This window comes from Carlito syrichta, unplaced genomic scaffold (genome assembly GCF_000164805.1).
Source record: "Carlito syrichta isolate Samal-C Ts95f unplaced genomic scaffold, Tarsius_syrichta-2.0.1 Scaffold220699, whole genome shotgun sequence".
NCBI lineage: Eukaryota > Metazoa > Chordata > Mammalia > Primates > Tarsiidae > Carlito > Carlito syrichta.
Window position 1 is genome coordinate 93309 of NW_007164795.1, and position 17549 is coordinate 110857.

Here is a 17549-nt window from a genome sequence, read left to right on the forward strand (position 1 = left end):
GGGGGGAACACTTCTATACTGCTGGTGGGAATGCAAATTCATGCAACCTCTTTGGAAGACAGTGTGGCGATTTCTCAAAGAACTAGAAATTGACTTTCCATATGACCCAACAATCCCCCTATTGGGAATATACCAGGAGGAACTCAAATCATTCTACAAAAAAGATACCTGCACATGCAAGTTTGTTGCAGCTCTATTCACAATAGCAAAGACATGGAACCAACCATGCTGCCCATCGAAGCTGGACTGGTTAAAAAAATGTAGTACATATGCACAATGGAATATTTATTATACAGTCACGAAGAAGGACAAACATGGACTTCGCAGCAACTTGGATGGATTTAGAGTCGATCATACTCGGTGTTCTATCACAGAAACAAAGAACAGAGTACCATATGTTCTCACTCATAAATGGACCTAGAACAATTATAATGCTATAAGAAAGGGATTGGCAGTAGTGGGAAACAGTCAGGTGAGGAGGGGTGGGATTGGCAGTTGAGGGAAACTGCCAGGGGAGGGAGGGGTGCACCTCATCAACAACGGTTCCTGCATAATGAACATTTGTATACCTAACCCTGAATTGTACCCCACATCTTTAAAATAAAAAAAGTAATAAATAAATAAAAAATAAATGTCTGCAAGCTTAAGTTAGAAAAGGTATTGGTAAATTAAGTAGAGTCTGAAACAGAAAACGTTGCTGGGAAAAACCTGATCTAAAAATGTAACATCATTTTATGCTAAAAATAAGTCAATCTGAAGAATAATGTTAAAAGCCATAGCCAATTTTGTTTTTATTTTGATTAGTAATGTGTATTATTTCCAAGAAATGGAAAAAGTAGCTCTTTATAGGGATGCATTACCTGTCTTTTGCAGTATCCAGTACCTGTACCATATCCTTCCAGCTGCAATGACTGTATGTTCAAGGAATGTAATCGAGCCAAGGTCTCTATCATGGCCACATATATGGCTGAGCGTTCTGCTGGGCTAACGCCAGTAATTGTGAAATCACGAAAGATTCGACCCTTTGGAAGTGATTACAGATAATGTAAATTTTTGTAACCAAAATCAATACTTTATAGAATATGCTAGAAAAACATTCATTTGTGAAACATGTTTAATATCGGAGTACACATGCCAAAGGGAAAATACAAGGATATGCCAAAATGAACATAAAATCTAAAACTACTCTCAACTTATATTTTCGAAAAAGAAAATTAAAGAACAATTTGATCTTATTGCTGTCAATGGTTTGATCCTCTATGCAAAGTGGGGTTTCCCTGCTGCCTTTATGGATAATTCCATTATTGTCATTACATATAGCTCTTTACTGACACCTAGAGGAAAATTTAAGAAAGAGTCAATATACCTACTTACTAAATGTGTTCCTCATTTATTCTATTGTTTTCTCATTGTGTATGCTCAAATTAAAAAAACAAGTTATACCCTTGCAAAGCAAACTAATTACATAAGATGGCAAATAAAAACTAGATAATTTACGAATATAATGCTTCATCTAATAAAACATTATAATTAACTTCATAATTAAAATCAGATTAAATGTTACCTTACCTCCACATGTTCCATCACGTAAAATTCTGTTCCAATGACAGAAGCATCATCACAGTACAGTATAGGTTTGGGAACGGGGAATCCAATCGAAAATAAGGCTTTCTGGACTTTAAACTCTCTATCAATCTAAATAGGATGATGGGTTATTAAAAATCAGAGACACAGAAATTTAAAATTAAATTTGAAACTAGACCAGCAATTAGGATAAAAAGATGGGCACCTGCATGGGGCTTAATCTGGCTGTGGTCATGTAAAGGCAATAGTTCCTGACCACAGTATTTCGGATTTAATCATAAAACATCTCTTTGTTCTCAGCAGCTCCCTACTCACTGGCTTGCTCTCATTCTTTCAAATCTCCCATGGGAGCTCAGGTAGGTCTCAATTCTGATGCTCTACCACAGGGAGCTGAGGGAGGCGGGTGGGTGGTGGTGAGAGGAAGAAGCTCCTGCCCCTTCTGGAGCTCAAAGGAGGCACCTGCTTCCAAGTTAGAGGTAGGGGGATCCTTCCTGGTTCCTGGGCTGGCAGGAAGCTCAAGACGACTACTGAGATGTAGGCTGCTAGAAGCAAATGGGTACTGAGGTAGTAGCCCAAATAAGACAGGGAGAAGAAATCAGGACCTATGTGTGGGCACGACCCAAGGGCACAACTTACAGCAGAGCTGTGATGCAGACCACGTAAGGATGACTTATTTGCATGTAAAGTTCCGTTGCCCAGACTCAGGCAATAGTGGCTGACCATTCTAAGGAGGGGAAACCATGCAGCTCATTTTGACATCAGGGAGTAAAGGAGCTGCTTTCCTAAGTAACTAAACCCATGTCCAAGGTGAGAGTAGCCAGTGGCGCCAAGGGATGTGGAAAGAAGTGTTTATAACGATTCTGGTGTTGGGAAATGAGTGTGTGTGTGTGTGTGTGGCGGGGGTGATTGGGGAAGAGGACAAAAGGCTTAAGGAGGCAAAAAAGTGGATGGCAGAGTAGAAGCATTGCTTATTTCAAGGCAGACTTGGGAAAAACGAAGGGAGTTGAAACAAAGTGCTTCAGATTCTGGGAGCTGTACATGCGCTGAGAGCAGAATGTTATGTTCTGATGTGTTCTGATTGGATGCTACCAAGGAGAGAGCTAAACAGAGCTGTTTACTGGGGCATAGATTCCTGGGCAGGGGTGGGAATCCTCCCTCAGCTCTGTCATGTTGAACTTTAATGAAAGCCACCCAACTTTTTATCTTTCGCACCCAAGTTACTTCATGTTTATGGGCACATCATGGGATCGAAGAAATTGGAACCTGCATTTCCTGTTGCTGGGATGTTGAGACCCAGGGCCCCTTCCCAGTGAGCTGAGCCTGGGAGCCCCTGCTATCCATGATTGCAGTGGTGCCCTAAATATACACAGTGCTTTTAATGTTCTCCAGTGCTTGATTTCTGTCCTCTCCAAATCCACAGATAATGTCTGTTTTCTGAAAGCAGAAAACTCAGGTTTTAGCTAAAAATATTTTATAATTTTTACTGATAAGTCTAATATTTAGAGAATACTATAAAATGCCTAATTCACATCCTTATTTTTATCACCAAAAGATAGAAGACTGGCACAGCAAATATATTAAAATAGTTCAACAAGTAGATGCTGTTATTGGACATAATAATTTAAATATATAACAGGATGTGGAGAAAAGGGAATGCTGTTGGTGGGAGTGTAAACTAGTACAGCCTCTGTGGAAAACAGTGTGGCGATTCCTAAAAGATCTAAAACTCGACCTCCCATATGACCCCACCATGCCCCTGCTGGGAATATACCCGGAGGAACTCAAATCACTCGATGAAAAAGATGCCTGCACACGCATGTTTATTGCAGCATTGTTCACAGTAGCAAGAACATGGAGCCAACCGTGCTGCCCACCAAAAGAGGACTGGATGAAAAAATGTGGTACATATACATGACAAAACATTATGCAAAAAGGACAAAATGATGAACTTTGCAGCAACTTGGGTGACCTATCATGGAAACAAAAAGCTGAGTACCATGTGTTCCCACTCCTAGGTGGACCCTGAACATTTATCATGAAAGGGTTAGCAGTAGCAGGACACTGCCAGGGAAGGAGAGGAACACATAACGTTGATAAGGAGCTCTGATCCCAAACCAGGCAAAGTGAGCACAACGGGAGGCCTACACTTCACCTGGCCGATGACCACTTATGCACCTAATCCTGACTTGTGGCCCACATCTTTAAAACTAAACGATAAAGTAAAGTAAGCGAAAGTTAAAGAGATATAACAAAAACTAAGCATCCTTAAATGAGTAGTACCACAAATATTGTACTTCTAGCCAAATATGTAAGGGAAGAATCAAATCCACAAGAGGACTGGGTGTTGCTCAAGATGTATTCCCCAAATAGCCCTTGATTTCAACTCCAAGTCCTTTTTAACAACAAAAAGAATACATTTCAAGTGAAATTTTAATTAGAAATAAAATGCACATTCAACTGTTTAGTAATCATATGATGACTTTAAAAAGCAACTTAAATTGGTTTTGTGTGTAATAAAAAGCACTTAGTTGTCAACAAATAATTTACCATTACTTTTGTATACTATACCTTATGTGCTTTAGGAAGAAGTGAACCCGGTGGTTTTTTCCTGAGCACATATGCTTGAAAGCCCTTCTGGAGATAAAAAGTTGGGTTTGACTGTCCTGATCTAGAGAAAAGCAAAGGAGAGATAATTACAAAACTATATTTTCTTTTATCCCTAAATCCTAATTAATGAAAGCCACCCAACTTTTTATCTTTCGCACCCAAGTTACTTCATGTTTATGGGCACATCATGGGATCGAAGAAATTGGAACCTGCATTTCCTGTTGCTGGGATGTTGAGACCCAGGGCCCCTTCCCAGTGAGCTGAGCCTGGGAGCCCCTGCTATCCATGATTGCAGTGGTGCCCTAAATATACACAGTGCTTTTAATGTTCTCCAGTGCTTGATTTCTGTCCTCTCCAAATCCACAGATAATGTCAGGAGAATTCCACAGGAATTTCAGGAGAAAGAAGAAATTAAAATAAATCTATCTCAATGCTGAAAAGCCAAGAGGCGTAACTATGACCCATAGAGAGGACCCTACACCTCTGACTGCAAATAATAACTTATCAGAAATACCTCTAGGTCAATACCTGATCTAAGAAAACAAAGGCTGAGAGTAGCGAGTGTAAGTGATCATTCAGAAAATTATTTAAAGAATGCTGGAATGTCTGGGTTAATGCCCCCTCAATTGCCCTTAGCGTGATAATCTCCCTATGTGTTACCAAGGCTAGCACCTGAGTTCAGCTTTCTGCAATGAGGGTTTTGATAAGCCAGGTCCCAGAGTGAGCACCTGGAAGTGCAGTGGTGCCCCAGCTAACTCACAGGCAAGGCACTGGCTTTCTCTGACAGATGGACAGAAATTCTCACATGAACTAAAAATATACATTCCAGCTACCAAACATATTCAATCTACACTTTCACTTATAATAAGAGCAATTAAGAATCCCAAAGTCTAAAAGAGAGACACAAAATTAAACAGAAGACTCAATCCCTGAGGTAACGGGAAAATAGAAAAAATACCTTTGAAGTTTCTTCCCAGTACTCTAACCTTCATCTGGGAAAAAAACCCAAGTGAGCCCAGGAATACAGCAGCAGCTCCAGTGTCTAACCTGTCTCCTACAAGCCAGACCCATCCTTCCCAGCAAGCATATCACAGAGCACCGGTCCTGTCATCCTCCAATCCCATGTAGGTGCCTTTTAGCAGAGGAACGTGGAAGTGACCGCCGGTGCTCTGGACATGGGACCACCTCAAGGCTACGCTGTCTTTACTGACAAGGGACAATTCATCTTTGCATAATTTATCTTTGCTTAAATGTGTAGCTAAGGGACTCTTACTTGGTTGGAGAAGACCTGCTAGAGACAATCAAGCTCATGAGACCCTGACAGGCCACACTTAGCATCAGTTCACTTAGATGCATGGCAGCATCAGGTGAGTTTCTTCAGCAGACTCCTCACAGCAAACCATGCAGCAGTCTAGGATTTACCCTATTCCCTGTTCCCCTTGAGGATAGCTCATGTGGGAGTGAGACCAGGCAGTGGGTGCCACTGGGCTTAAAAACCTTAGTCCATTCAGGTTGCTATTACAGAATACCATAGACTGGGTAGCTTCTAAACAACGGGAATTTGTCACAGTTTTGGAGGCTGGGAAGTCTAAGATTGAGGCACCAGCAGACCTGATGTCCAGTGAAGACCTACCATTCTATGAATGGTGCCTTCCTGCTCTTTCTTCACTTGGTGGAAAGGGCAAGGCAGCTATTTGGGGCTTCTTTTAAAACACTAATGCATTCCTGAGGTCTCTTCCCTCATGATCAATTATCTCCCAAAGGCCCTGCCTCTTAATCTCATCACCTTGGGATAAGGACTTAAACATATCAGTTTGGGGGGTGACACAAACATTCAGACCACAGTACAGCCTCGTGCCCTGCAGAAGCCCTTATTTCTAGTAGCAGTCCTTTGGGAGCCAGAGCCCCAGCAAGGAATATGACCAGGTGCAAGAACTTAATACACTCGAGGAAGCCCAAAGCTATGACTTTCCACCAGATACTAATAGTTTACTATCGACCTTCTAAATCAGACACTATTTATTAATAGATGTTATTTTTACCATAAGTAATGTTGCCTGGAAACACAGCTGATATGCCACCTTTACCAAGTTTCCAGAATTAAAGAGCTAGAAAGTTAACTCAATTTGTCCACCAAGAAAAAGGTTTTTATTAAACCCCCCCACCCATTAAAACCCTTTAATCATATCATGGTAGACAAGTCTCAGGCCCATGGCATCAGCCTGGTTGGTGGCTCTACTTTTATCTCCAAGCTTCAGAAACCGAGAAAATCCTGCAGGACTTTCTCAACAAAAAGGAATTGGAAACAACAAAAAACCACCCTGATAAGGAGGTCAGTTGTGTTTGCAGCTAGTAGGCAGCCATCTTGCCCCTTGGGTAGAGATTGGAAGACGTTCAGGATCTGCCGCTCTCTAGCATCACTCCTTTTCCTTTGGTTCCTTTGGTTCTGAAACCACTGGTGGAGGCACAGCTGTTCCGACCACGTGCTGTACAACTGTTCATAGTCAGCAGCCTCGGACCCCTATCATCTCTCTCCTCTGACGGCCAGTTCGATTTGTTCATTCAGGTTTTTAAATTGAATGAGCAATGATGATGGGTAACAACAAGCTTTTTATTTATCTATTTATTTAAAATTTTTTATTTTTAAAATTTTTTTACTGTAAAGATGTGGGGTACAATGCAGGATCAGGTATATACATGTTCTTTATGCAGGTACCCTTGTTGATGAGGTATGCCCCCCACCCCTAGCAGTTTCCCACTACTGCCAATCCCTTTTTTATAGTATTATGATCATTGTTCAAGGTCTGCTTCTGAGAACAACAAGCTTTTTAAAATTGTTAAAAGTATTTTTCTTTCTGAGTTGGGGTGTCATACTCTGTTGCCCAGGCTAGAGTGCAAAGGCCCAATCACAGCTCACTGCAGTCTCGGCCTCCTGGGCTCAAGTGATCTTCCTGCCGCAGCCTCCCTACAGGCACTGTCACCAAGCCCAGCTAATTTATTTTATTTCTTGCAGAGACAAGATCTCGTTATGTTGCCTAGGCTGTTCTCGAATTCCGACCTCAACCAATCCTCTTGCTTCAGGCTCCCAAAGTGCTGGGCTTACAGGTGTGAGCCACTGTGCCTGGCCTAGCTTGGCATACTTGAACTTAAAGGCATCCCTCCAGCACCCTCTGGACTTCCTTAGATTAAGGTAACTTTTGATATTGTTGTCAACAGCATCTCGGATGTGCTATCTGCAAACACGAGATCAGGAACAGATAAGCAGATTTAAAGACCAATGACGTGGTGTTTAAGCATATGGTCAAAAAGGCTTTGAAGTACAAGGCTGAAGGTGAAAAACAGAGGCAAAATATCCCCTAAGAAGCTGCTCTGATAGCATGGAGTCAATAGGCCATGATGGCACGTGAGAAATGGCAGAGTCCAGTGAAAATGAAGACAGACCGGACTCTTGACAAGTGCCATGGAATCACCCCTTGGCGAGTCAAGACTCAGATGACTGAAGAGGAAGACTCTAACATCGGCAGAAAGACCCCACACCGCACCAGCATCCCAGTGGCCCAGAGCAGGCAGCCCGCTCTGTGGTTGGCGAGGGGCTGCCCTGGATGTGGCTGCGCCTCCTCCGGACGGGCCTTTCCTGGAACTGTGACTCCGACGGCAGCAGACCGAGCCAGCCAACGCGCAACATGAGTCTGACCATGAACTCCTCACATGACACCTGGAGAATTCGGATTTATGGGAAATCAGCTCAGTGGCAGTTTTCTTGAGTTTTCTTGCTTTCAAACCATATTTTAGCTGCTATTTAATATGACATTGTGAATACCTGCACACACATAGGGGAACAGAATACAGTTGTACTTCACCCATATAGTGAGTAAGTGGAAAGTGCAGTTTGTGTCAGGGAACAAAGCATTTTTAAATTGGCATCATCTGAAAAAAAAATGAGTCCAGTGCGCTTGGTGTTAGACTGCCCCTCCTTAGCCCCAAACACCCCTTCCCATTTCCTATCACTCATAGCACTGCTATCGAACTGGTCTCACTATGCTCTTTATCCATTTATGTCACCAACACAAGAAGTCCCAAGTTCCCGTTTCCATTGGTCCGCTGCATTGGAATTCCCTTACGGCTTTTTGAATTCACCATTTTGTCTTGTTCTCCCACCTCTCCACCACCTCTGAACTCCTGACACTCTTCCACTGTGCTCCTGGAACTCAGTCTTTCATACTCCCACTCAGCATCAGTATTTTCTCTGAACAGACCCTTTACTTCCTTGCCATAACTAAAACCTGAATACTGTTTCGTTTGTAGACTTCAGTGAGCTTGGATGGAGGCTGTGTGTCCTCTTGACACTCACTGACCCTTCCAGACTCTTGGCTTGCTTTCTTTTCTTTCTAAGCTCCTCCCTCCCCAGCTTTGAATCTCACCTCAGGAGACTCTACCGCCCTCCACCCTTTTTTATTGCAGTCACCTACTAACTTTCAGATCAATTTTCCTCATTTTTGGAGAAGCTTGGCTTGGTTTACTGTTACTCTTATCAACACTACCCCTATTTGAATTACTGATTTCAAAATCCACACAGATGTCCATTTTAACATTCATGCCTGTCAGTTCCTTGAATTATTCGCCTTCAGTGATATTTTCCATGACACTGTCTCAGCCACCCATCCTTAGCAATATCAATGGTTCAAGCACTGCATGGTTGGATTTTTAAGAATTTGTGTCTCTGACTTCCTATCTTTTCACTCATTCCTGCTAGTAATTCTCAATTAATAGCAATCTTCAATTCCAACAACCCTTCAATCCTAGCCCTATCATCCATTGATCACACCGCCCTTCATCCCACCTCCGCACGCCATATCCTCCTTAACTAGTTTAAATTTAATGCCAAATTACATAACCACTACCTTAAATATACCTTCTGTACAGTCGTCCTTTTCTCACTTTATGAGTTTGCTTAGCAAAACTCCCATCCTGGGTCAATCTAATTTTTTGCTTCCACTCATATAACTGGATATAGCCAGAGAAAGAAACACACAATCATAATTATTGGTTTAGGTAAGGTTCCCAAGAAACAGACCATGAGGAAAAAATTGTGTACCAGTGACTTACCAAGGAAACGTTTGGACAATTAATCAGGAATTTGGAAAGCAGGTTGGGGAAAGGGAGGAAGCCAAGCAAAGCTGTGGTCTAAGACAAAGTCCCCTAGAGGATAGCTTCAGCCTGATCGCACTGGGTATGGGTGGGCATAGGGGCATAAGGGGAACTCTGCAATGTCAGAATTCAAAGACATCTCTGAACCAAGGATCATAAAGATTTCATATTCTTGAATCACTCTTGGTGATTTCATAATAATCTGTGGTTCAGGTCCACCTTAGATACTATAACAGGCCATGCAAAGGGCAAAGGAGACTCCAGCAGCCTGAGGGCAGTTGGCCAAAAATAAATAGTACTAGTCACAGGTGCAGGCTATTGGAAGAAAAACCAACAAAGTCAGGTAAACAGTTGAAAGGACCTACGATGGAGTTGATATACCCAGTGAGCAGCCATTTTAACATTGCCTAGCTCTGTCATGGTTTTCTAGCAGTTCACTTTAATTTACCCTCTAATCACTAGCCAAGGACAGGACCGGTTTCTCAGAGGTGCTATTGATAATTGTCTTGCAACCCTCTCCCCAGCTTGTCTTATACTAACTAGATTTTCTATTTCAAGTATTTGCCTCCACCTGTAAGACGCAAGTTAGCCTCCTCAGCCCTTCCTGACCTTACACACAGACCCCATCAGCATAGCAACAGTCATGTGACTGGCCCACCCATGTGCCTGCCAGCCATCATGGTGATGTCAGTACCTGGCTCGCCTGTCCTCTTCATGACGACATGAAAAAGACCCCCACCCAATCATCTCAGCAACCTGCCTAACTCCAAAGGGAAGGCTAAAGAGCACTCAACTTCAGCCAGCCTTTTGCCTTGGCTTTGTGAAACTCTGGTGTGTCCACATGGCTCTCTGAGCTGCGGCTATCACATTTCCTGGCTTTGGCCCCCTCCCCTACCTTGGGGAGGTGAATTTCCCCTTTCCCTCTGCCTCTCCCTCCCCCTTGCTCTTTCCCTCTCCCTCGATAGACTGTATTTTCCAATCCGACTTCTGTGCAGTTCTTTGCATTTCTTGCGCAGCACTGGATCGCACACTCAGCCCGCCACCCACGCCCCGCAGGTCTGACCTAACATTTTGGAGGCCCACGGGGAGATTTTTACAACAGTAAAATGGGATTCAAGGGGATCTGGGCAAAGCATCAATAATATCTCCTGAAATAATGAACCTTACTTCAAATTCATGACCCGGATCCTCAAAGTGAACCCCACCTGACAATCCTATTTTCTTACCCCATTCATTCTCTCATGATCTCAGATGATCATTTCATAATTTATCCTCTTTCCTGGAACCTCTGACACATTTTCCTCCATTCTCACCCTTGGCTAATTACCTGGCTGGCTATTTCAACAGGAAAATAGAAACAATCAGAGGAGAACTTCACAAACACTACTCTATCTACTGCATACAACCATCTGTACCCCGATATTCTGTCTTCCCTCCAGGGTCTCTGCCCAGCTGTTTACATTCGTATCTAAGAGCAACCCCATTTCCTGAGCATTAGATTCCTGCCTTCTTATGGACTTTGTTCTGGTCCTCTCCCCTGTGAATTTTCTTTCTTCAAGATCTCTGCCATCAACATACAAACATGCTATTATTATTATTATTTTTTTTTTTTTTTGAGTCAGAGTCTCACTCCGCCTCCCAGACTGAAGTGCAGTGGCACACTTACCGCTACCCCAGCATTGACCTGCTGGGCTCTGGTGATCCTTCTGTCTCAGCCTTCCAAGTATCTGGAACTCCAGGCACATGCTACTATGCCCAGCTAATTTTAAAATTTTATTTATTTATTTTTATCTTGTGGAATTTGCTTATGCTTGATTTATGGCCAAGGATGTAATTTTTTTATTTTATTGTAGAGATGAGGTTGTCCAGGCTGGTCTCGAACCTGTGAGTTCAGGTAATCCTCTCACCTTGGCCTTCCAAAGTGCTAGAATTACATGCTTGAGCCACAGCACCCGGCCTGTTGTTATTTTTTAAAAAGCCTTCTCTTAATCTCACAGCCTCCTCTATCTGAAACATTTCTATTTCCCTTCGTAGAAAATCTGCTCAAGAGTTGTTTACACTCCTTCTTCCTATCCTCTTGGAGTGCTTTCATTCCCATATTTCCAGTAATACAACTTTTTCGAGGTCATGAATACAGATCATAGTTTTCCCCTACGACTTCTTCTCAGACTCCTTTGTAGGTTATTCTTAATTCTCCAACTTCGTAATACTGGCATGCCCACTCTCACCCCTCCTGTTCAACATAGTGCTGGAAGTTCTTGTCAGAGCATTTAGACAAGAGAAGGAAATCAGGGGTATCCAAACAGGAAAAGAGGAAGTTAAGCTATTCCTTTTGTGGATGATATGATCTTATATCTTGAAAACACAAGGGAGTCCACCAGAAACCTCCTTGCACTGATAAATGACTTTGGTAAAGTTTTGGGGTACAAAATCCACACACAAAAGACAGTGGCATTTCTATACACCAGTAACAAATAGGCAGAGAACCAAATAAAAAGCACAATCCCATTCGCAGTTGTCATTAAGAAAATGAAACACCTCAGCGTCTTCCTAACCAAAGAAGTGAAATACCTTACAATGAGAACTATAAAACACTGCTCAAAGACACTAAAGAGGACACAAACAAAGGGAAAAACATTCCAGGCTCATGGATCGGAAGAATCAATATTGTCAAGATGTCCATCCTACCCAAGGCAATCTACAGATTCAACACAATACCCATCAAATTACCGACATCATTCTTCTCAGACCTGGAAATGACAGTACATAAATTCATATGGAAACAAGAAAAGAGCTAATAGCCAAAGCAATCCTCAGCAAAAGGAATAAAGTGGGGGTGGGGGGGGTGGAGTAATCACATTTCCAGACTTTAAACTCTACTATAAAGCTACAATAAATTCTTTTGCTTTTGCTTTGCCTTTGCAATTCTTCGTTTTATTCCCATGGCACTGGCCTATCTTGCCTCAGCTTACTGTAACAGTCTCTTCCTTTCCTACCTCACATCTGATCAGTTAGTAAAACCTCAAAATAGAGTCATGTGTTACTTAAAGATGGGAATATGTCATGTGTCAAAGATGCAATAAGTTCTAAGAAATATGTCATTAGGTGATTTTGTCATTGTGCAAACATCAGAGTGTGCCTACACAAGCCTAGACAGTATAGCCTACTACATACTAATATATAATAATGGTTTGTCACCCTAAATGTCTCCAGATGAGGTCACTTGCTACCAGTGACTCAGCTTATAGTAACATTGCTGACCTCTCACAATGATAAGTATATGTGTGGTGGACCAAGGTGGTAAAATGACCCCTGTTGTGGCCAGGCATCCCTGACACCTGAAAAGAAATTGAAGCCAAAAGGCAGCTTAAGATTATGGCCATAAACCAACTGTGGTGGTTCACACCACCCAGCACTTTGGGAGGCGAAGGCAAGAGGATTGCCTGAGCCCACGCGTTCGAGACCAGCCTGGGAAACGTGGCAAGACCTCGCCTCTACAATAAATCAAAAAATTAGCTGGACGTGGTGGTGCACACCTGTAGTTCCAGCTACTTGGAACGCTGAGGCAGAAAGATCACCTGAGCCCAGCAGGTCAAGGTTGTGGTGGCCGTGAGCATGCTGCTACACTCCAGCCTGGGTGGCAGAGTAAGACTCCGACTCAAGAAAAAGAAAAAAAAAAAGGCCATGAACACTCCTACAGTGGGCTATAAAGACCACAAAGAAATTGGCCATGGTCGTGTCGCCTGCAGAATCTATGCCCATAAGACTCTGAGGCCTCCTTTCCTTCAGCTGTGTAAACCCTGCTAGCACCCACTTCCATCCCCCACTGGTGGACATTCAGCAGAAAACAGGAGTTGCTGGTTAGTCAGTTGGCACTGTGGACCTTTTTTTCTCTGCCGGAGTGTGTTGAATAAATCTGCATATTGAGGTGTGAAAGCCTCACAATAAACCATGAATTTGTGCGTGTTTCAGTGGTTACTAAGAGAGGTGAAATCTCTCAGACCCCTCTGTCAAAGTTAATACAACTAATATGCCCCAAATAGGAGACACACCTAGGCTCTATGCCATAGCCTGTTGCTCCTAGGATACAAGCCAGAAGAGCATGCTATCATACTGAATAGTGTATATTACATATATATGTATGTATATATGTATGTGTATACATACATATATTTATATTCATTATGTGTATATATAACACATATATAGTATATAAATGAGTATGATTTACTTAACTTTTCACTTAGTTCAGAATTAAGTATCATCCAGTTAAACAGCTCTTTAACAACAGTAGAAGTTGAATAGTACTCTCTCCTTTTTGCCAAAGCAGGATTTGATGCTCAAAGGGTAGTTTGTCCCAATTCCACAGCAAGTGAAATAACTGAGATTTGAACTTTGATCTGTTTTAGTTTGTGACTGCACAAGCCAGAAATCTCAGCTATTCTTTGTGTCACCTTCTCCTTCATCCTCCAATATCTGCTCACACATGGGGCCTTTTAATTCTACATCCCCAAACTCTCTGATCCATCTCCTTTACTACTATTTTCATTTTTACTGAAATCAGTAGCCAGAGAGTATAAATGCCAGTGATAGAAAGCCACCAGCATACTGTGTTACTGCAATGTTTATGCCCTTTCACTTGTATTACCGTGCTTCATTTCTTTATCAGGACTAATCCGAACACGCAGGTGTTACAAATGAGGAAATTAGTTTCTCGGAGAGTTTAAGCAACATATTTAAACTCCCAGACAGTGACAGATCCAGTTTTCTAAATGCAAGAACTCTTTCTATAGCCTTGTGTTTATAGAGATATTCGTGTGTGTGTGTTTATAGAAATATTATTTTTAGAATTCAGTTCTTAAAAACGATCACCTATTATAAAACGTCAGATTAAAGGCAGATTCACGGTGGGGAATGGTACTTTCAGGATCATCTCACGCAGCTCCACCACCTCCCTTCAAAAGAACTGAGGCCAAAGGTGGTGCCCTGGCATGCCAAGGGGGAGAGCTGGGACTTCATTCTGGATCCTTTCTCGGGTGCCATTAATTCAGCCTCTGGAATCCCACCTCTCTAACGGCATCACAACAGTTTCTCAGAAAAGATGCCGCAGTTGTAGCATGAAAGGTCAGAGAGACGTCTATTTCTCACAGCGCTGCCGGCCTCAGTTAGCTGAGTAAGTCCTCAAGGCACATAATCCCATTCTTTTTTTTTTTTTTTTTTGAGTTGGAGTCTCACTCTGTCGCCCAGACTGGAGTGCAGTGGCACATAATCCCATTCTTTAACCAAGATCCCCTTGGAGAGCGGAATGGTGACCGTTACTGCCCTTCCACGACTGCCCTCTAGGTGGGGAGACCCCAAGATTGAATGCAGAACTTCAGGGAGCAACATCGCAGGAACAGCAACCGGGGTGAAAGAAAGAAACCCGCCCAGGGCCCAAGCACGGGAAACACAGGCACAGCTTTGTTTCCGACGGAGGCGAAGGCCAGGTCGGTACCTGAACTGGGCAACGGCCAGTGCGGCCTCCGGCTGGGCTCCAAAGCCAGGTAGGTGCCGGTTTAGGTAGGCCTCCAGGGACTCGCGGTCGAAGATGTGCTGGGGCAGCACCTCCGCCATCTCAGGTTTGTCGGAGGCTCCCGGCTCCATGGCCGCTGCCGCCGCCAGCGCAGAAACAGGAAGCCCGCAGGGCCGGAGGGCCAAGGTCGCCGGGCGCGGAGCAGCGCCACCCCGGGCTGGAGCAAGGGGGCAGGGCCGGGCCTGGCTCCGCCAATCACGCATACCCTGGCAGGCCAGCCGAGGGGGCCTAGGCTCCCGTTTCCAGCGCCAGAGAAGCTCAGTGGTGTTCGGATTTAAATTGCCCTTAGCCTCAGAGTTGGAGGCCTCAGATCTAAGAGAGCAAAGCCAGTTTTCAGAGCAATCAGACAAGAGAAGGGGATCTGCAGTATCCAAATAGGAAAAGAGGAAGTTAAGTTATCCCTCTTTGCAGACGCCACGATTCCATACCTCGAAAACCCAAGAGAATCTGCCAAAAACCTGCTTGCGCTGAAAAAGGACTTTGGCAAAGTCTCAGCGTATAAAATAAAAGTGCAAAACAGTCGCAGTCCTATACACCAACAATAAACAAACAGAACCCCCCAAAAGCACAATCCCATCACAATAGCCACGAAAAAATGAAATACATGGCATGTTCCTAACCAGAGAAGTCAAAGATCTCTACAACGAAAACTACAAAACCCTGCTCAAAGAAATCAGAGATGACACAAACAAAGGGAAAAATATTCCATGCTCACGGATGGGAAGAATCAACATTGTTAAGACATCCATCCTACCCAAGGCAGTCTACAGATTTAACGCAATACCCATTAAATTACCAGCAGCATTCTTCTTAGACCTAAATGACAATACAGGAATTCATATGGAAACATAAATGACCAAGAATAGCCAAAACAATTCTAAGGGAAAAAAAAAAACCAAAACCAAACCCAAAAAACAAAACAAAGCAGGAGGCATCACTCTTCCAGACTTTAAGCTTTATTATAAAGTTACAATAATCAAAACAGCCTGGTATTGGTACAAGAACAGGCATATAGACCAATGGAACAGGATAGATTCCAGAAGCAAAACATCAATTTCTCAACCAACTCATCTTCGACAAACTCTCCACCACAAACCACTGGGGAGAGGACAACCTATTCAGTAAATGGTGCTGGAAAAATTGGCTGACCAGATGCAGAAGATTGAAACAGGGCCCTTAAATCAGTTCTAAATGCATCAAAGACATAGATGTAAAACCTCAAACTATAAGAACCTTAGAAAACACAGGAGACACTCTCATGGAAATTGGAACTGGCTACCAATTCCTGATCAAAACCCCAAATGTCCATGCCATAAGAGATAAGATAGATAAGGAGGACCTCATCAAACTGACAAGCTTCTGCAAAGCCAAAGAAACCATCAAGAGAGCGGGGAGATAGCCCACAGAATGGGAAAAAGTATTTACCAACTGTATATCTGACAATGGCCTAACATCTAGGATCTACAAGGAACTCAAAACGTGCCAAAAAGAAAAAAAACCAAACAGCCCCATTTCAAAGTGGGCAAAAGATATAAAAAGACACTTCTCAAAAGAAGACATAGGAGCAGCCAACAGATACATGAAAAAATGCTCAGCCTCACTAGTTATCAAAGAAATGCAAATTAAAACCACACTGAGATACCACCTAACTCCAATCAGGATGGCCATCATCAAAAACAACAGATGCTAGTGAGGATGCAGGGAAAAGGTAACAACTTCTACACTGTTGGTGGGAGCGCAAACTAGTATTGCCTCTGTGGAAAACAGTGTGGCGATTCCTAAAAGATCTAAAAATCGATCTTCCATATGACCCTGCAATCCCCCTACTGGGAATATACCCGGAAGAACTCAAATCACTATAAAAAAGATACCTGACCACGCATGTTTACTGCAGCACTATTCACAATAGCAAGAAAATGGAACCAACCGTCTGCCCATGGAAACAGGACTGGCTAAAAAAATGTGGCACATATACATGATGGAATAAATTACACAGCCACAAAGAAGGACAAAATTAAGAACTGTGCAGCAACTTGGGTGGGCTTAGAGGCTATAATACTGAGTGATCTGTCACAGAAACAAAGAACCGAGTGTCACATGTTCTCACTCATGAGCGACCTTGAAGAACCATGGTGACACTGTAAGAAAGGGATTGGCAGTTGAGGGAAACTGCCAGGGGAGGGGGGCACACCTCACCAACAAGGGTACCTGTATAACGAACATCTGTATACCCAGCACTGAACTGTACCCATATCTTTAAAATATAAATTACAAAGAAAGCAAAGCCATCGTCATCGCTACGGGAGAATAAGGACCCAGAAGCCTCTCCCACTCCGACAGGCGGAAGACACGGGTCCGGCTCCGAAAAGGGCCGGTGGGGACTAGGAGCCTCGGAATAGAAGGCCGGGTTTCTCCCAGCCCGGAGCAGGAAGGCTCCGCACACCCACTGCTCCGTCCGATCTAGCACACCCAGGAACGGAGGAAGCCAGGCGAGGCGGGTTCTGGCTGCGGGGAAGCGATGTCGGCTGCGCACCGGAAGCGGCGGACCGGCAGCCCCGAGAGCTGAGACGTGTCCGGGAGGCGCCGCGCACACTCCCCCGGGCTCTGGCAGGGCTCCTGCCGGCGGGTCCCTGGCAGG

The 17549-nt window shown here is 43.5% G+C and overlaps 1 protein-coding gene across 1 annotated transcript in view; it reads right to left on the reverse strand.

Annotated features, from left to right (window-relative positions):
- Positions 1–15132, reverse strand: part of ACAD11 (acyl-CoA dehydrogenase family member 11) — a 77200-nt gene extending 62068 nt beyond the window's left edge. The window contains exons 1-4 of the mRNA XM_008051675.1: positions 14834–15132; positions 4153–4252; positions 1570–1695; positions 861–1022 (exon numbers count right to left, since the gene is read on the reverse strand). Of these exons, the coding sequence (XP_008049866.1) occupies positions 861–1022; positions 1570–1695; positions 4153–4252; positions 14834–15114 (669 nt within the window). The 5' untranslated portion in view covers positions 15115–15132. The remainder of the gene's footprint in view (positions 1–860; positions 1023–1569; positions 1696–4152; positions 4253–14833) is intronic.
- Positions 15133–17549: the final 2417 nt, after the last annotated feature.